At 45.0% G+C, this 22,865-nt stretch overlaps 2 protein-coding genes across 3 annotated transcripts; one reads left to right on the top strand and one right to left on the bottom strand.

Moving 5' to 3' along the window:
• Positions 1-439: 439 nt before the first annotated feature.
• ccdc187 (coiled-coil domain containing 187) lies at positions 440-15,419 on the bottom strand. 2 transcript variants are annotated; one of them, XM_047040122.1, is made up of 13 exons: positions 14,882-15,419; positions 14,320-14,441; positions 9,090-9,152; positions 8,848-8,986; positions 8,435-8,528; positions 5,514-5,592; positions 3,287-4,753; positions 2,588-2,703; positions 2,329-2,406; positions 2,100-2,234; positions 1,675-1,763; positions 1,453-1,556; positions 440-1,370 (listed from the first exon to the last, which is right to left on the bottom strand). In XM_047040122.1, exons 2-13 carry the CDS (start codon positions 14,366-14,368, stop codon positions 1,222-1,224), a joined length of 2,562 nt encoding a protein of 853 aa, XP_046896078.1. In that variant the 5' UTR covers positions 14,369-14,441; positions 14,882-15,419; the 3' UTR covers positions 440-1,221. The 2 variants fall into 2 exon arrangements, with proteins under 2 accessions (XP_046896078.1, XP_046896079.1); XM_047040123.1 differs by having other exon boundaries at positions 1,456-1,556; positions 14,882-15,417.
• A 2,453-nt stretch (positions 15,420-17,872) lies between these two features.
• On the top strand, positions 17,873-19,040 carry LOC124480923 (urotensin-2-like). The gene is made up of 4 exons (XM_047040599.1): positions 17,873-18,066; positions 18,346-18,471; positions 18,606-18,649; positions 18,737-19,040. Exons 1-4 carry the CDS (start codon positions 17,961-17,963, stop codon positions 18,848-18,850), a joined length of 390 nt encoding a protein of 129 aa, XP_046896555.1. The 5' UTR covers positions 17,873-17,960; the 3' UTR covers positions 18,851-19,040.
• The last annotated feature ends 3,825 nt before the right edge of the window (positions 19,041-22,865 follow it).

Here is a 22,865-nt window from a genome sequence, read left to right as displayed (position 1 = left end):
ACATGCTATTGGATTCCAGGAGAACTTATGGAGAAATATTGTGTTTAAGATGTGATCAACCTCAACTACCTAAATGTAGAGATCTTGATGGAGACAGATGTTACGGTTCTCACAAGGGTTTCAGAAATGTTTCTTTATTCTCAGGGGATAAACAGCTCACAGAAGTTTTGTAAGATAAAATAAAGAAAATAAATACACTCTTTGGAGAGAAATAGAAAGAATATGGTCAAATTCAACATGCTGTTGAATACGAAATAAATGTCATCCAGTTAAATTAACCGAATATTTAAATAAATTACAAATTGTGTATTTATATATGTGTGGGTGCTTCAACAGTCATGCACTGAATGATAATACATCTCTATTAAACTTAAAGCCTTAAATGTAATGGCTATAATTTTTGTATGCAGGGATTAAAAAGCTGACAAGAAAGATTCACTTTTTTGTGTCAGAATCTCAAGTATCTCTCTTTATTGTCTCAGTGTCTCAAGCAGTATCTGAAGTTGTAGCTCGCGCAAAACAGTTATTAGTGAGCTGTAAATGATTCATGTTACTGTACTTGCATGATGAGTTGTGGAAACGCTGCAGTTTCTAGAGGCATACAAGAATATTTACAGTCCCGAGTCATTATTTATAATTACAGCACATCTGATCACATACGAAAGTGAAATAGGGGCCTGTTTTAGCTTGTCACTTCAGTGAAGTAAATCTCTACGATAGCATGCATGGGTATTATATGACATGGTTAGTATACTGGATGCCTGTCTGACCTGTCTGTTTTCTGACAGACAAACAGGGGGACTGTTTGCACTGTATAGGCCCATCATCTGGAGTGCTTAGAAGCGTGCTGTGCAGCCAAGAGTGAAGCAGAGTATCTCCCATGTCTCCCAAACAACAAATAAAAGTAATTAACACAACTGGTAGTGATTGACATCAATGTTCTCTCACAAACACCATGGTCTGAAGATCCATGGTCAGTTCAACTGTCATTGTTCCCTTTTGAACACTACTGGATTAGGAGCCCTAACCAGAGCTACAGTACATGCTATGATTTGTAAACCAGTTAATCAATTTTAAAGTTCATTTAAAGTGCTACTTGGGACATCTAAGTGAGATAGGTCTTCAGCAGAGAAAGTCTAACTGCCGCCAGCCAGAGTGGTGGACTGGCTGTTTAGTAGAGCTGTTCTCTAAAGATGATCATTGTGCTTCGAGGTTCTCCTGTCACTGCTGCTTGCAGTTCTTCTTTTCTTTGGGTTTAATGCATCCTGATTTGTCACTGTGCCGCTTGGTGGGCGGGATGAAGGCAGGCTCCTCCAGGAAGTCGTGTCGACCAGAGTGAGGGACGGGAGGTGACTGACAGGCTGGGGAGCCTATTGATAGATAAGTTCCTGTTTTTAATGAGCTCTGTACAGAAACATGTGTGTCTGGCTCTATGACAGGCTAATATGCTGCTACCTGAGATGGTCTGTCCCTCGCGGAGGCTGTCTTTGCTCTGCCTCTTGGCCTTGAAGGTTGGGTCCAGTTCCTCAGCAATATTTCGGATTGGAAAGGCTTGTCTACGAAAACATTAACAAGTTGTTTAAAATAAAACATTTGAATGCCCCATTGCAATGCTAAAATAGCTGTCTAACTTGTAGCCCATCTGGCCATCCATGAGCGTCAGCAGAGACTTACAGGCCGGTAGAGGTGGGGCTGGGAGGCTGCTGGTCTGGGGAGCAGTCCTCACTGGGAGAAGGAAAACCCTCAGAGTCCAGTCTCTCTCTCTGGAGGGATGGGATCAGTCAACACAAACACTTTAGCCACAACTACTGGACAAGGATGAATAGGATGAAGTGGAAATTACAACAAATGTTTGTACAAATTGTAACCTGTTTAACTGCATGCTTATATGTTTTTTCCCTTTGGCACTTATTTGTTTTTTTCACAATGTGTGCTCATGTTTTGGCAACCCGCAATCTCATTGTTATGATCAGTGACCTATTCAATTTTGTAAAGCTCTCTCTTGGAAGTCGCTTTGGATAAAAGTGTCTGCTAAATGAATCCATGTAATGTAAATGGTTGTTAATTTAGTGTGACATGTTGAGCTTCCAGGCTGGTACCTGTCTCTCCCTGGGTGGTCTCCTGTCTTGGGGGTGGGACGGCTCTCTGGGACCACGCCATGACTCGGACACATCCAGCTCACGTGACTGGCGCTTTGATTTCATTTCCTGCTTCTGCATGAAGCGGGCAATTTCCTGGAAGACAGGCAACAAAAGGTTGTGAGTTTGTTTCTCGTTTGAGCAACTGACTGAGATGATAATCTAATGGCTCACTAACTTGTTTTCATACCTCATCCTGAGCCACTTGTGCAACTCTGAAGTCTCCTTCTGGGTAAGAGTTAAGTGGAGAGGGTGTAGGCTGGGGACTCTATGAACAACTCCAGTTAATGTAGCCAGACTAACAACATTTTCAATAATGTTTATTATTATTATATATTTATTTATATAAATAGCTTAAGTAAGTTGACTTGACATTGTGCCTTCCACCCTCCAGGGGAAAGGCCTGATGGTGCATAGTAAAGTAAGGAGGTAGCAGTGTTTCCCCTCACCCCCCTGAGCAGTCTCTCCTCCTCTTCCTGCAGCCTGCGGGCCAGCTCCTCATCCAACAGCACCTGCTGCAGCTCCCCCATATCCAGACACGCCCCCTCAGGCTTCAGCCCCGCCCCTGTGGGGATCAAGGTAGAATGAGATCCCATAAGGGAATATGGGATCTGATGAGCGTGGTTTGAAGTGATTCATGGTCAGCCAAGGGTTTTTCCGAACACAGCGAGTGACCAAGAAAAGTTCTGGCCCCAGTAATACTATGACGAGGCAATGTATGACATACTCTTATGGACAGGGGGACTTTGCTCAAAAGAAACAATCAAGACAATTTAAGATGGAATTACATGTAGACATAAAAGAATATGAAGATGACAAAGAAAACAGTTGATAGAACACCTGCTACTTTCTAAAGAGACGAAAGGCAAAGAAGATAAGGATGATGAATTTGAAACCCCTCATTTCAACATCATTTCAACAACAGTCAAAACGTTTAAATAAATACAAAACACCACAGGAGAAAAATACCCTTTCGGAGTCCCCTAAACAGAAAGCCAGATGAGAACTGAAGATTCTCCAGAGTTGATTGATGATTGAGGGAAGATGAGAGGAGCAGACGTACACAGAGAGAGAGGTGGAGGACGGCAGCTTGGGCAGCTGCTGCTCCCACCCTGCAGGTCTGAGATGCTGCCGCTAGGGGGCGTTACCTGCTCCGCCGTGCCTGGCCCTAGCCCTGGTTGAGGCGCCTCGGCTGCAGAAGCTTTGGCTGCGCTGCACTGCGAGGCTCCGGGGCCTCTCCTCCCTCCTCTCCTGCTCCTCCTCTGAGCAGTACGCTTCCTCCTCCTCCTCCTTGTGCCCATGCCAGCGTTCACTCACACTTCTCCTGACTGTGTGCTCGTTCAGGTCCCGCCTGCCCTGCGGCCTCTCCTCTGGCCTCTCCTCTGGCTTCTCCTCTGGCCTCCCTGAGCGGGCCCCGTCTCTCCTCCTCCTCTGGCTTCCGCTTCTCTCTCTGATCCCGCCCCAACTCTGCTCTTCCTCCCAGAACTCTGGCCCACAATGCTCCTCTCTCGGAGTGTTGTCATGGTCCCCGGTGGGGCCTCCTCCAGAACCTCCGTCTCTCTCCCCCCTGTGTGACGGTTTTCTCCTTTCCCTTCCATCACCATGGTAACTGCGCCTGCTGGGTGTGGCCCTCTGGAAAACCCTCTGTTGTGATTGGGTGTCACTATATGAGACATCACTCCCATCAAGCACCAGGCTGTCCCTTGCCTGACGCCTGACCTGCAGTGACCCACTCTGGAATCTCACAGCCACGCCCCTCTCTCTCAGGACCTGTCCGAGCATCTCCCACACTCGGCTGCTGCGGTCGCCGTGGTAACTGTGGCAGCGCTTCGACTGATCCTGAAAGTGGACGCGTCTGTCTGATCCCTCTCTGTAGGTCCAGCTCCTCCCTCCGTCTCTGTCCCTTTCAACGCCTCCGTCTCTGAGACTGCCTCCATCTCTGTCTCTGAGACTGCCTCCGTCTCTGACTTCATCAGTGTCTCTGGCCTCATCTCCATTCACTCTCCTGGCCAAGTCACCGCTATGACGGGACCGCCCTCTCATCCCGTGTGACTCATAACTGCTGTCACCCGCCTCATTGTCCCTTCTGTGCCCCCATCCCCCCTGACTCTCTCCCATCTCCTCCACATCTCTCCTACCCCCTTCCAGATCCCCCCTGACCCCCTCCCAGTCCCCCCAGGCCCTACGCTTCCCTCTGAAGCTGTCCTGCAGACCCCTGCAGTCCCTCTGCCCTGGGTCGTGCAGACGATCCTGGTGGGCCCTGCTGGCAGTGTTGAGACGTTTCTCCGGTCTGAGGGCTCTGGAGGTGAGTTGTGCAGGGATGACTGTGTCTGTATCCTCAGAGGCCGTCAGATCACTCAGGTAGCCGGGCTCTCTAAGGTCATTCCTGATTCGCCTAAACGAGGCTGTGTGGTCATTGTTTGACCTGAATATTCTGTTGTTCTGGGCCTCTGCTGGTCTGGGCGAGTCAGCCCAAAGCGCCGTAGAGTGTGAGTGTGTGTGAGAGGTAGAAGACTGCCACCTGCTGGCGGAGGGCGGCTGGTGCTGCCCTGTGCGGGGCGGGCTGGAGAGGGGGCGCTGGCGTGGGGATGCTGAGGCAGGGTCGCTGGCACCCTCTTTAGTTAAGCCAAACATGCAAACACAAAAGCAGGGAGGCTTGATGAGGGAGTTAGTGTTTTACACAGACAAAGTGCAGTATTTGCTGGCTGAAAGGCAGAACACATGGTATGGGTCAACACACACACACACACACACGTTCAGGAACATACATGCTTGGGGAGGAAACACAGCAAGCAGTGAGCCAGAGAGCGCTATGCCTGACTGATCCCAGGGCATACAGCTGTGACAGCAAGGCTGCCTGAGGGCTGTGTGGAGACACAGGAAAAGCATGCACAGCTGCACACAATCAAGACACTCATGCAGAGTTAGAGAGGAGCCCAGCAAGCGTTAAGGTCTGTCTAGCACCAATGACCAGCGTCACATAGACCAGCTAGTCCTCTGAAGTATTAGCGTCGAAAGGTAAAGATGCCCAGGAGATTGAAGAGATGGAACTTGTTTGGCAGGTTCACCATTAACTTTGGATGCACGCTCCATTCTCTAAGGCTTGATTTAGTGCTGTCAAGATGGAATTTTTCTAAAATGGTACACTCCACCCGTTTAGTTCTGCTAATCGTGGAAGACAAATAGATACCAGAAAAAGTCCCACAACCATTTAGGGAGATCCCAGATCGTAAAACCATTAAGATTAGAAAAGCTAATGACAGCGAGTGCAACACAATCAATTCATCAACAAATGCCTCTACAACATACAGGAATCACTAAATAAATGAATTATAAGGACACAACAGAAAGGATAAATGATTTGTGTCCTTTTACCTTCACTAAAGCTCTCCTGCACACTGCTCCTTTGCCTCACTCTGTGCTCCTCCTCTTCCTGGATCCGTTTAGCTATTTCCTGTAGGAAAAAAAGACTCATGATTGGAATGGAAATTTAAATGTAGACAGTCTAGCATGCATTTCCATGCTACATCTGTGCCATGCTATTGGAGTGCAATATGGAGTACCAATTTAGACCACAAGGTGTCAGTATCAGACTAACCATGATCCAACAAAGTAGTTAAACACCACAAAAACATGGAGAGAACAAAGAATGATACAACAGTGAAACCACAGATAACTGGCTTGTCTATGTTTTATACATCAGTGGCTAGACTGGCTGGAAGGCTTGGGAGTGTCAGCCATGGTAAATGTAAAGACTCGCTGCAGCATTTGTCACTACAAACACCACCCCATTGATTATGGTGGACTATATCACCATGACATACCTCAGTAGTTCAACCAGGATGGGATTAAGACAACAACCTTTTAAACTTCTAAAATTGACATTGACTCTATTGACATGTAAAGGCATTTGAAGAGGCAGCATGAGTGAGCATGCAGTATTGTGTGTGTGTGTGTGTGTGTTGGGCAGCATGAGTGAGCATGCAGTATTGTGTTTGTGTGTGTGTGTTGGGCAGCATGAGTGAGCATGCAGTATTGTGTTTGTGTGTGTGTGTGTGTTGGGCAGCATGAGTGGGCATGCAGTATTGTGTGTGTGTGTGGGCAGCATCCCGCTGGGTGAGTTCCAGTTCCAGTGGCTTTGTGGGGAGCTCTGGCAGGCCCACAGTAGCAGCACAAAGCCTGCTCCAGGTGGCCAAGCTGGGCTTGTTATTTCAGGCAGGCCTCGGGCTGACTCAATGGAAACTAAGGGGCCATGTAGGCCAGGGGCGGAGGGAGGGAGAGAGAGGGCGGGAGAGAGACAGCCTTTCATCTCCCTATGCCTGGGCTTTGGTTTGGAAAACGTGCTGAGCTCCTAACAGAGAGGCAGAGTGGACTGTGTCTCTTTGACCAACACCTTGTCATGGAGTCCTGCCAGCCCGTACCAGGACTCGCAGGCCTCCACTCCCTCCGCAATATTTCCCCAGCACACACACGCACACACACGCACCTATCTACTGGGTTTCATAATAAAGGGAGTTGGGATCTGAGGCAACCTTCCACTTGTGGCTAATCCTGATAATGACCCAACAGGCTTGGAGAGTCCTATCAGTTCAGTGATATTTCTAATGAGAGGAAGAGCACGATTTAATAAGGTCCATAAAGGCAAACACAGCTCCTCTTGCTGTTAACACAGAGTGCCTTGCTAGCTTTGCCAGCATCAGCAGACAATTAGCAGCTTGACATGGCAGGTTAGCTCCCAGAGTGCCATGGGGATCTGGCATTTAGGCAGGCACAGCCTGGCGCCTTCTGCTTCATAATTAGAGAGACAGTCTGCAGGGAGGACAATATTTAATCAACATCACAGATCAGCCAGTCTGCTAGAAAGGTGAGTTTGCTGTAGAGAGGAAGCTCCTCATTACATTCAACATCCCAGATGTCTTTGAAAATAGCAGGTTCATTTAGCTGAGTGTGAAGATTCAGCAGATGACAGACTATTACTGCCAATGAGGAATTAATATAAGTGTGCCGCTTCAAATTCAATTAATGCACATGCTTAATCTTTTTCCACATACTGTGCTTCTCATTTTCAGCAGAAACCCTAGAACAATGCTTCCAGTCAGGGGCCTCCATTCACCAACAACACCACTGAAACACAGGTTCAAGTCCCACAGCAACTGTTCTTAGGCCAGTCTAGCCCAAACATAGCCCGTGCTCCACCCTGGCCTCCTCCCTAGTCCCCCCAGATGAACATGGTGAACACCCTGGCCTCCACCCTAGTCCCCCCAGATGAACATGGTGAACACCCTGGGCCCCACGCTAGTCCCTCTGTGACCTCACACTTCCCAAACAAGGAGCCTTTATGAAGGAGCCATACTGAGGCAGAGTCCATTAGAGGGAAAATATTATCCTGGTCCACTCTTGTCTGGCCTCCTGGGAGGTTTGGCAGCAGGGTTGGCGTCCTTCCCTATAGATTTATACGGAGCAGCTCGAGGACTATTTCACTTCAGTCTATTATCTCCCTTTCTCTTGCACACTCACACACACACTCACACACATACATACACAGTGTGTGTACAATGGCTAGCTTCTGTGTGCACAGTAGGGACGGGTCTGAGAGGTGATGGATGGGAAATGTCTGAGTGAGCTCCTTATTCCAGGTCAGGACCACAGTTTATTTACTACTGGGAGGGAGGGGGGCTAAAACGCTTAAGACAACCATTACTGCACAAAGAAGTTCCTTTAGAGAGAAAGGCCAGCTGTTATGGATGATGGTGAAAATAGAGAGCGGCTCTTGTGTAGAGCCTTTTCTGGTGACAACGTTTGCAGCCGTCTTAACCTTAACCCTGATGGGCGAATTGGCACGGCCTGATTTGATACGTCGGGTAATTCAGATGTTAATGAGTTCTATGAAGCCCGCCTCTCCTCAAGCTAACCTTGAGTGGGGAAGGGGGGGCTGAGGGAAGGGGTGGGGGGGCGGGAGGACGGGGAGGAAGCAGGGAAAGGAAGCAGATCTGGAGTCCCATCACTGCTCGCCCGTCCTGTCCGGTCTGGACAAAGTGCTCGTACGTGGACTCCATCTCTGCCCTCTGACAGTGCAGGCACGGGCGGGGCGTACGAGTCCCTCAACACAGCTGTGCTACTCTGTGACCTCGCTCATTAGGCCCCCTCGCTCATTAGGGAGGGGAGGCGTGCGTCTCTTTGCACCCAGGCGGGCACAGTGGCGCACTGTCAGCTCAGGAGAATGTCATCAGCTCAATGCTTGCGTGGTCATTGGTGAAACCACGGTGAGCCCCCCGGGGCGCTGTCTGTCCTCTCACCTCGTCCTCCTGCTCCCTCCTGTAAGCCTCCTCGTCAGCACACCTCTGGATCTCCTCCTGGATCCTACGGGCGTACTCAGAGTCCTGCTCCTCACTACACACACACACACACACACACACACAGAGGGCAATGAGGAGACAGAAGAGCAAGCTGGTTTGTTTACAGTAGAGTACAGTAGAGTGGAGCATGCCACAACCAAGGAGCCATGAGCTCTCACAAAGTTTACACAGCACTGGAATGTTTGTGGAGTCTGTCATGATTGTGAAAACAGACAGGGTGAAATGAATGTGTACAGGAGAGAAGAGCACAATATTTCACATGTTGGAAAGAGCGAGCGAGATAGAGAGATAGAGAGAGAGCGAGAGAGAGAGAGAGAGAGGTGGAGCGTCAGCGTGTACAGTGCGTGTCTCACAGTCGTCTCGTTGCCTGGCTGAGCCTGGCTCTCTGCTGGGCTCTTTGCTCCTCCTCCTCGTCCTGGAGTCTCTTAGCGATGCGAATGTCATTCTGCACCAGCTGGTTCTTCTGGATGTTGGTGGTGTAGTATTGCTCAACTGGGACAGAGGACGGGAGCGGATCAGACAGGACGTGGTGTGGACCCACGTACAAGTACCGTGTGTCAGGAGCCTGGGGAGGGTCATGTGACCCCGTACTTACTCTCCTGCTCCTGCAAGTTGTGTGCCAAGGCACCATCCTCCAGCACTGCAAAACACTGGCACACTGAAGGACGAGGAGGAACAGGGGGAATGAACTGTCAGAGACACACCCAGATACACACGCCCAGTAATATGCAGTTGTCATTGTTTGATTTGACAACAGAAAAGGGATGACTAATCGTGAGCATGTTCAGTGACTGGCCTGGGCCCCTGTTACCCTGACTAAGGAGAGATGAGGCTAAGGATGGGCAGAGCTGAAAGCACACTGGCGTGGGCACGGCAGAACGCCCATGCTTTTGGCAGGGCACTGCGCTCTTCCTAAGAACAGAAGAATGTAGAGCCATGGCACATGGTGGAAGAGCTAGAAGAGTTCAGACTGACACACAGGCACACACACACAGTAAACTCTATATTTGTTTTAACAATTTTAACAACAGTGAATTATCCATAAACTAGAACCACATCTGAGGAGGGTGGAAGCTGTTGCAGCCATCCCGCCAGGGTACATCTATTACTGTAATTCCAGACCAGAGTCTGAGCTCCATGTCTGGAGGGCAAAGGGTTAGTCTCAGTGGACCAGCCTGTCTGTAATTGCGACAGCAGCTGCAGTCTGGAGAGCACAAATCAATGTGTGTGTGAGGGTATACTTATATGTGTATTGTGTGTGTGTGTGTGTCTTGACAGAAAGCTGGGTCCCATTGGGCCTCTACTGTCCCTTCTCCACAGCAGGACTAGCCACATACTGCTCAACAATCAGGTCAATCTCCTTACACAGCCAAATACACAAGAAGAGGGTGGATCTCAATATCTACCTAAGACATACTGTCACATGCAGAGTGGAGTAAAAGGTTGAAGATAGCAGTCCGTGGGTCTATCCTTAATGCCTGTCTCTCAGTCTGCCAGGGGCCCCCGGCCTTCCCACAGGAGCCTCTACACATCAGTGACCCCTGCCCCCTCATATCAATCACCCCTGGGGCAGGGTCCTACTCTAGCCCCCAGAGGCATCTCCCCTGGCCCAGAGACTGACATTCACCACCCCTTGACCACCTGCTGAAAAGGGTAATATCCCCTATCATTTTACACACCCTCCCCCAGCCAGCCCTAAAGCTTCTACAGACAGGGAGAGCAGAGAGAGAAAGATACATAGAGGGGAAACACAGAGAGGGAGGGAGGCTGATATAGATACAGAGATTAAAAAAATTACAAAAGAAAGTGAGACTGTGTAAAAGTGTTCCCAGATGTGCAGAGGAGCCTCTGTTAAGCAAAGGAACACAGGCTGACCTCAAGCTGAGAGGATTGTTTTAAGTTCTAGAAAGGGATCATGTTTGAATCTGAAGGTGGAGACCACAGTATTCCTCCAATCTTTGATCTGCTCCTCTATCTTAACAGTCCCTAAGTGGCTGGCTTGTTTTGCTGTTTTAAAGTGTTTGGGGAAGCCCCAAACTGCCTGGATGTCTGTGGTGTGCTCAGTGTGTGTGTGAGTGAGTGTGTCTGTTTTAAAAAAACTCGGAGACTAATGGAGCCAAGTCACTGGAAAATATAAATATTGTTTGTTTGACAGACATATGGCATCACTGTAGCTGCTCCTTCACTATCTTCTCTCCTCAGACAGAAAGAACAACAATTCCATATCAAGGCTGTTCCTTTAATGTTTTCAAATTGCTACATGATTTATCATGAAGTTCTTAATAGCAATATAAAGAAAATAAGGGCTAAAGCAAGCAGAAAGTGAAACTAGTTTGCAAGGCACTACAGCAGTTGGCTAGCCTGACGTTGTCATACTCATAATTTTCTGGTCAGAATATGAGTCAGAGAAACCTCTGTTGGGCTGTGAGTATGGGGCGTGTTTTTCAACCGAACTCGTAAAACAAATGCCTCTTCGTTTAATTGGATAGACCTACAACCAATCAGAGCAACGTAATATGTTGTTTGTTGAAAACAAATTCAACCCAAGTGCTCTTTGGTGACGTGGTTGATTATGTTACTGTTGATCATCTGTCCATCATCGTATAAAGCCCGCCCTGACAATTTGATTGGTCCGAACAGCTCCTGTGCGGACATAGTTTTTCCCCAACCGAGGTTCTCCAGACCCAACTTCCTGACTAATTTTTGTTGTGGGCGGGGCTCAGTTGGGCTGGCAGCCAGGCTAGGGAGTCAGAAGCTGAACCTGACAAACACCAGGCTTCTTCCTAATCCATTCGCTGAATCCACCAGGCCTGGCCTGACTAGGCTGTGTGCTGGAGGAAACGCTCTCCTCTGACTAGAAACAGCTGCCTCTTATTAGCTTCCACTCCAAATGCCCTCTTTAGACAGTTTGAAAGACTAACAGTTCTGTGTTTAGACCCCTGAGACACACGCAGGGAAATGTTACCCTTCCCTACATCTTACCAATGCCCTTCCATGTTGGGTTTACACAGGCAGACACAGGTCACAGAGCCAGTCAAACTGAGGATGGCTCCTCATTGTCTTCTCTGGTAAATAAGGAAGGGAGGGAGTCCCTCCAAAGCCCAGGGGCAAAACCAAGTGACTCAAGTGTGTCTGCAAGAAAACTATTTAGTTTCATTTTGTCTGTGATGAGAAGTTTGTCTACAGTAGGAGCTCCATAGAGGAAGGCCAACCTCACAGTAAGCGATTTTTCCTTCACAAAAGAATGACCTGCAGTTTTACGAGTGTGAGGCTTCAAAGGCAGGTTTACCCTTGCTAAAGCAGAAACACAAACACTAACACCTGTCATGAGCCTCTAACTGGATAAGCCACCTGCCCCTGTGTGACCAGTCTGCCTGTAGTGGGAACCGGGATTAGGCCCTAATCTGACAGCAGAGATCTGGGGACAGGATGACACGCAGGCCTCGTCTCCATTCACCCTGCCTCAGAGCTGGTTGGCCCAGGCGAGGAGGGGGGGCAGTAGTGAGTGGGAGAGGCTGTATGGACGGGTGTGTCTGCATTGTGGATTTACTTGTTTTCAGGAACTCAAATTACCCTCTCAGGGGAGTGTAGAGAAGGTTTAAAGCCAGTGGGTAATGTTTTAGTGAGTTTAAAACAGGTTTCCTATGGCAGAGGCCGTCTGAGGCATTTTGGGCTCACAGCAAAAACGAAAGCTTTGTCTCTGCATGCTTGCAGGATCTCAGAGAGGGTATCCTAAGCCTCTTGACACACTACTTGGCCATTGACTACCCCCTGTCTTGGTTGTCGAGTAAGAGGATATGGAGGAAAAGTTTTAGCTGAAAACAGCAGCTTGGGGTGGCAGATGATTTAGAGTACCGGTAGTGGTGGGTGGGATTACAGTATGGGATTAATAAAGATACGGAGACATAGAAGGACATTATGGAGAATAGCATGATGGAGAAAATGAATACATTGGTTTAATGTGGAGACTCTTCGAGGGGCTAAACTAGGTCAAAGTGCAGATTGGAGAGCTGGAAGGGGTATCATGACCTCCTGACCATAACAAACCTTCCCTCTCATGAATCTTCCTCCACTGGGACTGGAGGGTCACCAATCCCCAAAGTTGTTCCTGATCAGGCGTGGTCAGGAGCAAATCTCCTGCCTATCACTACTATGAAAATGAGTGGAAAGTGAATGCAAATGCATCAAACGAAGAGTGAGAGGCCTCCACTGGTGAGAAAAATACACTCACCCTCTTATCTAAGGCTGCTTCAAAGCAACAGAGGCAGTAGCAACGTGTATGAGGCTGGCAGACAAAGAAGCTGGAGGAGGGAGAGTGGGAGAAAGTGACAAGGGTTGTATTTTAGGCTCAAATCCCCACCAGCCACCCACCCACACACCCTCCCTCCCTCCTCCCTCCCTGGTCTGGTCTGGACTGCTGTTTCTGACTCCTTACCACCTTACCACTAAGTCTTTCCCCACCCTTCTTCTCCTCTCTGTGCAGTTTTTAGAGTTTTTTAAATGACAGGAGCCACAAGCTCATGGGTTGGACACAGACATCATGGATGGGCAGGAAAGTAGGAGTAAGAGAGGAAGTTGGAGGGCAGTGGGACTCTCTGGGTCACTGTGATAGAGTGACTGGGATTGGGAGGAGAGGGGGAAGAGGGGCATTCCATAGGGAGCTGCATTCCCCTCGGCGAGTCTATATCAGGAAAGCAGCCAGAGGAAGAAAAAACACAGGAACAGATAAGGGGGAGTGAAAACAAAGCCTGTTGACTTGGCTGAGACTTTAAGATGGGGAAGCTGTAATTGGGCCAGAAGTACAGATTTGGGAATCACTGTACTTCAGGAAATTGAATCATAAACGGGTCTAGTTAGATATATTAGATAAACAACTTGACTGTTCTTTTTTGTTTAGGTAAACCAAAAAGAAAAAGGAAAGATAAGCCTAACAAACAATCAATTTTGAGGAAAAAGAGACTGATCAGACAGATTATAGAAGGCTGACGTTGTTTAATTAGGCAGTCTACAACTGTCCAACGTAGTCTAATACACGCTTTGTCCGCTGAATGTGCCCTGTTTAATGAAGCTTGGAAATACTATCTACCACAGTGTGTCCTTTGTCTAGAAAAACAAAAGTGTAAAGGAAAATTATCTCCTAGTGAATTTCTGTCTTGCTCATTAGTAGCCTAAGCTTTTTATGCAGAGGTACCAGCTAAACCACCAAACACACTGTGACCTACAAACTCAATTCATTCCTTCCAGCCCAGTGTATTGTGATGTCTCGGAGACACCATATTTCCCCTCACACAGTAATTACTGTGTTAATCTGGAATGTCCATCAAATTCCTTGCCCTTATCAGCAGCATGCAGGACACACACACCAGCCAGTCAGCCTTGGTCTTGGCATGACTAGACCAGTCTGACTGCACTATTCTGACCTGTCTGTACAGCAACACAGATATCTGTCTGTCTGCGGTAATCTGTATTAATGTTGTGCTAAAAAAACACAAGTACCTGTTTTCCCCGTTGGAAAAAAAATCCCTGGTAGGGAACAGAAGGACGGGAAGACAAGATGACAATACTCTGTGGCAAACCTGCACCTTTTTAGACAAAGCAAACTACTGAACTACTGAGCTCCATGGGGGGGGGGGGTTAACGTTAAAGCCAGCACTACCCACATGACTACGCTTACAATACTACTAGTAACAGGTGGTAACTAGCCAGCTTACTATGGTATGCTAAAATTATATGGTTCAATTGAGCAATAATGAGTTACACATTATAAATAGGGAAATGTACAAGACAACGCACTTGTTTAGAGAATTAAGAGTAAGTTGGTATACCTTCCTGTACACGCGGCAGGTGGGACTGATCGATCTCCAGCTCTGTCATGGCTGTTCCTAGGGTCAGAGCCTCATGATACACAGCCTTCCAGAGCACGCTCAACACAGTCACTGTAGGCACACTTGCAGAAAATAATGGAATTACAGTAACGGTTACTTTGTTTTATACTCTGAATCTGAATGTCATTTAAACATTGTTTTCTCTTCTGGTCACTATATGGAGGGCCAGGGTCAATTTAAGGTTATTATAGGATTGTTGAAAATGATTGCCTACTAGCAAAGACTTTGTAGGTAGGACTATCTCCAAAACTGTATTCAGCATGAGAGGGCAATGGTTACGGTAGCTACAGTAGCTATCGAAAATTATGTTGCCAACGCCTCATGCAAAACATTTAGATGTGCTAAAATGTCGAAAAACTACGTGTGTAGTCAAGGCTAATTCTTTAGGCTAACTAAAGCTTTTGTATAAAAACCTACAAAGAATTTCTGGTCAAATTCATGGAATAAGTATAGTTTATTAAACTGCGGTTTCAAAAAGTAGTTTACTAGATTAGTCACCTACCTGTTGTACGCTGCAGTGTTGTTTGTTGATGCACATGAGCAAACAAGACAGTAAAGTGTCAACTTGCGTTGTCTGTTCTTTTTACATAGCCTTATCCAGTCAAGTATTTAATACTACTAGTATTCATCATAGTTCGACACACGAAGATAGCAAAAAAAGTCCGATTCAATCCGTTTCGACTAAGATCTAAAACTATCTCAGTTCATCAAAGAGACAAAGCATAAGGCAAAGCTACGGAGTGTAGGGTAACCCAGCGCGGACAAACTTCTCACTCGTCTAGTGAAGCTTCCACAACTGTTTCTGGATCGTGCCTCAGTTATCAGCTCGCCCTCGTTCGGACAAGGACACAAGTTCAAGCCACAGTTGCTCTTTTGTTACAAAGACAATTGTGTTATGTAGACAATCAATAACATTTATTGAGACTGGCAAAGGCCACGGAAGGGAACGACCTATCAATAGAAGTTCGCAGGACCCGAGGAAAACGTCTAAACGTCTACACGTCTGCACTAACAAACCACTATGCCACATTCATCCTTTCTGAACATCATCCTCTCCATAGACCCTGAGTTTAGCAAAGTACTCTGGGGGAAACAAACCCCTTGTGTGTCACTGTGGAGACTGAACCCCTGTCTGTCCACACATCTATCACTGAATAAATAGGAAGTTGTTGAGGTCGTGAGTGTGATACCTTGGAAGATATACAGTACCAGTCAAAAGTTTGGACACATTTTCCCATTCGAAACTTTTGACCGACAATGTAAGTGTAGCTAAGTGACAGTTGTGTACAGTGTGGATCCAAACCAGGGGCGTAAATTTGTTTTAAAATCTGGATGGGACAGCTTTTTTTAATGAGGATGCAGCCATTAATATAATTTTCTTCATACAAAATGGGGGGGATGGATTGCTGTTTTCATGTATAATGAAACCTATGTCCCTGGACCAAACCACACTTGCACTAAAGACAAGTTTACCAAAGCACATTCATTCCCAGTCATTTTCTGCCCTCTGCTGGTCCCTTTGGGCAAAGCTTGGTATTTGGTAATCGTGAGATGGACCTGAGAGACTGTATTAGTTAACCTGTGAAAATCCTATTCACAAATAATAGGGGATTTGCCTCTTGTGATATTTTAAGTAGGCCTTAGAGATAAACCAGAACAACACTAAGAGGAAAATTGGAAGTGTTAAGGAAGTCATTTACATTCCCCCCACCCCTGCTGTGCATTTTATATTAATTACCACCAACTTTAGACTATTTTTGGTCAATAAATGGGTTATATTCTTATGTTAAAATCCTGTTCTCATATTTCTCACCTATTCAATTGTATGTCTCAGCTATTTGTTGCCCCACCTGAAACTAAGCTTTCTCTGGTTCAGGTGCTTGATTAAACTAACGTCTCAGCGCATGGTGGAGTTCTGGCCAGATTCAAAATAGTAAAATCTGTTCTATTAATACCTATAAAAGATTAAAGAGATGGTCCTTGACTAAGCTATCTATAAATTTGAATGGCTTATAGTGACACACACCCACAAAACAGATTGTCTGGCCTTCCAAAGATAAAGTAAATGTCACCGTCGCCTCTCTGACCCAGATTATCATACGGGAGGTAGGACACGGACGTCACAACTCCAATAAATATACAAATGAACATCCTGACGTAGGACACGGCAAAATGTTACTTTCTAATGAGCTCCCCCCACCTGTCTGCGCAGCCTGCTGGCCAATAGCTAGCCCGGTCCTTCCTCTGTCTGTCCTGTATGGACGTACACATAAAGCAGAGTTTATGGCAGGACTAAGGAAAAGTGAAAGCACAGATATAACATCTTGCCAGAACAAGGCCACTCAAGTGTTTGTGCATCAATCAAACTGACTCAATGACCCATGGCCAATTCTGCACTGAATTAAACAGTCTCCAAATGTCAGACGATTAAGGGGTCTGGTTTTTACTGTAAAATTGTATAGGCATATTTAAATGTACATGTATTCATTTAGCAGACACTTTTATCCAAAGCGACTTACAAGAAAGAGCTTTACAAAAAGTGCATAGGTCAATGATCATAAACAACGAGGTAGCCCCAAAAACATTGCGGGTAGCCAAAACATGAACCATACATTGTGGAAAGCAAATACATGTCAATGGGTAGAACCAGAAGAGCATGTAGTTAAATAAATGACAATTGAACAACTTGAAAGTGTGAAAGTGCTAGAGTGTACCTTGAGGATAGCAAGCAACAATAATAAATTCTCATATACTGGACATCCATCACTACATCTATGCAAGTATTTAAAATATTGCATTGGACATTTCAGTCCCAGTACTCTGTTGAAATGTGAGTATGACAATAAATATCAGTAAGTTTGCTACTAGTTTGTTGTATTTCACAACAAATACCAAACTGCCTGCAGTTGTAAAAATCTATGATTTTCAATATCAGCATCTTAGTCCATGAAGACAAGAAAAGAAAAGAACCAAGAATCTCCAACCAAATGCCGACAAATGTACCAGAAAGTGTGTAATTGTGCTCATCCTTTTCAGTTCATCCTTGACAGTTGCCTATTAGTGACCTGGCGTGTTTGGAAGGATCCCTGAAAGAGCTTTGAAGAGTGTGTTCACAGAGTGAGTTCATATGGTTGAAGAGTCATAGAGCAGGTTGATTAATTCAAAGCAAAACAGTCATTTGTATGACTCCACCTGCTCTTTCAGAGGTGTCTGAGGAGGCGGAATCTCAGACATCTGGTCAGGTCCGATTTAAACAGTCAATAAAAATAGTCAATCAATTCCTCAGGCTGGTAAAACACAGCTCTGGCCCGGACTCATAGTTCACAATGCAGGTCTGTTTCACTGAGCCCATAACTCAGCAGTGTGTCAGGGTGTTGATTTATCATGGACAGGGAGGCGGTGACATGTGGTCGGTTAAGGATGGTGGGGATGATGGGGAGGGGGTACAGCCATGGGGTATATAACCCATCGAAGGTGACCAGAGAGAAGACTTCCATCTCTGGATCTCAGCAGGACTTCTCGGGACTCCTTCAAGACCCACTGGTGTGCCCCTGCTGTACTCTGTCCTGCCCCCTGTGGAGATGATGTGGAACCTGTTTGTGTCTTGGACCTTCCTGCTGGTGGCTTCTGGTCCGCTGTTGGCCCATCCCCTCACAGAGTCTGCGGAGATGCCCTACTCAGGACCTGGTGAGTTGTCACCATCAACCTCAACAGGTTGGGGGCTGGTTAGAGGGTGTGAGGGTAGTCGCTAGACAGAGGAGCTTGATACTATAATACTGATAGTCTAATCATTAAAATGTAAGATGATCACTGAATACATTGTTGTGATTGGTGGTGTCTGTACATACATACTGTAACTAATATTCTTAGCTATTTGTAATTGCATAGCTGAATTGTACCATTATTTACTTACCACAGTGTGTTTGCATGTGTCGATTTAATGTTGCCTGTGTGTTTCCATGTCAGTGTCGGTGGAGGATAGAGGGGCTGGTAGTCCAGACGAGCTGTCCTACTCAGAGCAGATGTACCTTCCCCAGATGGCTCCTGGTCTCAGATACGCCTCCCTCTTATCTGGAGAGATCAACAGAGATGGTGAGAGACAATACTGAGAGACAACACAGCAAACCCATATGTTTGGAAAATTAGGAACTCATCAACAAAATTCATTAACAGATTATTCAGAAGACATAATGATCCATACCATGCCTGTGTCTTGTCTTCCACAGGTCTTAGAACAACTGGACTTCTTCCAAGGCAGATGCAAAGAGATGTGAGTATTTTTTAAGTGAGTTACAGGATTTAGCTTTGTTGTTTTAAGAGTCAGAGAAAATAACCGAAAACTGATCCTCTGTTCCAGGTCCTCTTGGAGAAATCCAACCATTTAAGTCCTTTCAGTCGCTTCCTGGGGATTCGAAAACAGTTCAAGAAGAGGGGAGGAAACTCTGAGTGCTTCTGGAAGTACTGTGTTTAACAGTCAAAACAGACCAGTACTAATAGACAGGACTTGCACTATTAAATTATCCCTTTCACACACACAGACAGATAAAGACAAAAGGCACTCACACTGTACAAAGGCAGTAATGGTACTGTACAGATTATATATTGAAGAAGATAATAAAAAATGCTGCAGAATGAGGACTACAGTATTTTTTTTAGATCCAGTTTTCTAGGCTGGTCAATGTCACACATATGTTAAAAATATTAATGTTAGAATGTAAACTGTTAAATGTTTCTCAGATAAGATGTTTGTGTGTCATGGACAAGTGAATGGCTGTAAGTTGGATTTAAATAAATAAATACAAATAAAAAGTTATATTTGCACGAACGCTAAAATATTCGACTAACTTTTTTTAACAATGAAAAGCTCATTGCAAAAACGTGAAGGGAGAAATGAGACAATATCAAACTGTTTTAGAGTTTTCTTCATTTTTTTCTTTTTTTATTATTTTACAGCAGAAAGAATATAAAGCATTCAGAAAACATCTTCAATATTTTAAGGGAATTTCAAAACGTTTTGCATGGCTTCAGCAGCTGAAATCTCTTTTTTTAACATATCCATCGAGTCAGTGACGCTTGTACATGCACAATTACAAAAATAAAACTTACAAACAAGAAAGAGGGGAGAGATTAAGGAATAAGCTAAACACAGTAGGAGAACCGATAAGGAGTTGAAATTATAGGGTAAGGAAAAAAAGATAGGGTCACATAACAGGGAAAGACAGAGAGAAAGACGGCTATAGAGGAGAGGAAAGTAGATCTAACACTAGTTCACATGCAAAGTGTCGAGGACCCACAACTTTGAAACAAAGTAGGGCCATTTTTTTTCTTGATTTGGAATTGATGAAAACGTGCAGTTGGGTAAAGGGTGCCATATAATTGCTGTCCATAAATTACTGAATGCTTGTCTTGCAATACTGGCATTTGCATAAGAGTAAGTCGACTACATGTGTCCAATCGATTTTTATCTTCACTAGGTCTAAAGGTCTCCACAAAATAATGCTTATTGCTCTGTGTCCACAAGTGGGAAAGGTTGTGAGATGGAGTCTGTGCTGTTGTCCTGATATGCCTACCTTCAGATTGGGTGTATTGACAAAGGAAGAGGAGGAAAGGCCGACTCCCAGTTGTGATGAAAGTAATATAATCTGAAAGAAGTGCCTGTCTTTCCATTTAAAAATCATTGATTCAAACACACTTAAATATTTGCAGTTATTTCCACTATTTCCCTAAAACCATATCTCATTGATACAGTAAGTACTTCTGAGACTACAGTACCAAAGTACATAGCTAACTTGTCTCTTGAAATGTAATTATTTTGAACACAATTTGTATTGTATTATAAAGTTTGGCTACTCTGGTGTTGCAATAAAGGATTACTTCTGTGATAGGAAATATATTTAAATATGTATTCAGGATCACAGTAGTATTTTTATTTCATTTTTCTAACTACAAACATCTAAGATAAAAACATACAGTATCCAATGTCAAAATGCAGAGCTTACAGATGTGAACTTAGTGTCCTGCTTAGTTTCCTCCTCCCCATTTTGACACCCTGAGTAAAATAGAGATGGGAGGTGAGCCAGCCTTCAGCCAGGAGAACAACATGAGGTCTCCCCTATCTCTGTAGATCAGTAGACCAGTCAGACATATACCTTGACATGTCTGCATGCTTGTTCTGTCTGTATGCACTGCCCTCTGGTATCTATCTGTATATGTGTGTGTTTTGCCTACTGAAAATACTTGCAGTATACTGTCAGTGTCTAGTATACTAGAACTACCAATTGGAAGTTGGGAGCACACTGTCAAGATGCAAATGAATGAAATAATAGGTTGAAAAGGTTGAAACTTGCTGTAGAAAAAAACCCATATCCTCATGCTACCCCATGGAAATGCTGTCAGTCAATCTGCTGATTAAACATTGGTTGTTTATTTAGGGTTCTACTGTGCCCTCCTATCACATGCCCTTCTCTCTCAATTTTGCGACGCATCCAAGCAACTCTCTTCGTTTTACAGAACAGTAGGTCTTTTACAAGTCTATCTGACTACCGATTCTAGAAAAATAAGCATGCTTTAGGTGCACTTCAGTCACCAGTTAACTATTTAACCCATGCAAGCGTAAGAAAACTGTCTCGTGTTGCCTCTGCATTGCATCAGCTCCGATTCACTCTGACCACTACCTGGATGATGAATGCAAGGCTATCAACCACATCCGATTTAGAACTTCTAATCCTCATGGTTTCAACTGGCAGTTCCAATAGAACAAAGCAGAAAAAAGCTTAGCGTGTTGACAAAACCAGAAATGTAATACTGTGGTGACACTAGGTTGAAAAGGGAGCAACACTGTCATCCGATTACAGTTTGGTGTGTGTTTGGGGATGGTTTCAGTTGTAATGTCATGTACTTGGTGAGAGTGTTTTCCTAAAGACTTATGAATTCTGATGAAGATACTTCTCCAAAACCTTTCTATCTCTGCATTAGGTACTTTTCATGCTTTCTAAAACGGGCTCTGTGAGATTGGGACATGAATAGGCACTTTCTACATAAACACTGAAAACATGGTTTACATATGTGAAAGTAGCACAAACAGATTAACAAACAGCAAATCAAATCCAGAGATACCCAGTAAGCCTAATGAATTCGCATGAACCCAAAAGGGAAGTGATTTGTGATCGCAATTCAGAAATGCTAGTTGGATGGATCTAACACCTTTTTGGAATAATACACGTGATCACTTGGATGGAGAATAGACTTTCTGGCTGCAAGAAACTTTTAGCACCAGCCCACACTTCCAGACCAGTAGTAAACACCATTAGAACAGTATACTGAATGTAACATGCTTTCCCATTCAAATACTGTAATATACTCGACTTCAGCACTGCTTTCGAGTTACCTACCATAAAACCTGATGCATATTATTTATCAAAGGTGGATAATGATACTTGATACGTGTCAAGTGTGTGTGGTCTTTCATTGACATGTTTTCAGATCATTCACTGTGGCTCATTGACTGCTTCACTGACCCTTACCTGGGTCAAGATGTTCTACTGGTCAACTTTACTAATGACTTGTGGTCCAATTGACACAACCTGTTTAGCACCTGGAATTGCTCTAACAGCATCCCCCTCTGTGAGTCATTGTGAGCACAAATGGTACTCAAGAATTTCAGCTAAAGATGCTACACATGTTCTTCCTTCACTACGACCAGAAAGGTTTTGACAAGGATTATGGTTTGTCCAGACTTTGACAGCCTTATTCAAGTAGACCTCCACTCCATTCTGTAATGTGATCACTTTTAATCACGGTCAGTGAAACTATCAACCTGTTTGATAGTGTGACAATTGTAGGAGATAAACCTGGGTGTTTTCCCATGAAGGACAAACCTAGTCAACTAAAGCTTAGGTAACTCGGCGAGCTAACACATCCGAAGTTGTCAGTAAAATGAAGTAATCACTTCCACTGCCAGATGACACAATTCAAGGATTCTGTAAATTTCTGAACATTTCGAATTCAAGTAAGCTCATTTGACATTTCCAATCTAGTGAATGGTGGAGGTTTGCATGGACAAGGCTGTCATATACAATCTTTGTGATCTGTACAAACTTGCGTAGAGACACAGACAACAAGACTCCTCTCCCTAATGTACATATAAAATAAAACACATTTTGAGTATTTTTGTTGTTGTTGCATTAACGTGTTTTGACAAGCAAACCCCAGTGTTTAGTCATGGCAGAAAAGCTTAGGTTACTGTGATTACGGATGAGACATGAGAGACGTAAAAGTTTGTGGAATATTTCTCCCTCTGCAATACTGTATGCACCTTTATTTGTGATTCTCGGCCAGTTGTGATTTTATGGTCTTCAATGCTAGTGTGTATTTCATTGTATGATTATCTGTTCTGCAAAGATTAACTTAATACTCTTCTGAAGCAATATAGCATTCACATTACTTGGCACCATTGGCAAAAGATTCTTGGTAGCCCAAAACAAAAA

Source organism: Hypomesus transpacificus, chromosome 18, assembly GCF_021917145.1.
Source record: "Hypomesus transpacificus isolate Combined female chromosome 18, fHypTra1, whole genome shotgun sequence".
Lineage (NCBI taxonomy): Eukaryota > Metazoa > Chordata > Actinopteri > Osmeriformes > Osmeridae > Hypomesus > Hypomesus transpacificus.
Note: the sequence above shows the minus strand (reverse complement) of the source record. Positions and strands in the feature narration are given on the sequence as shown.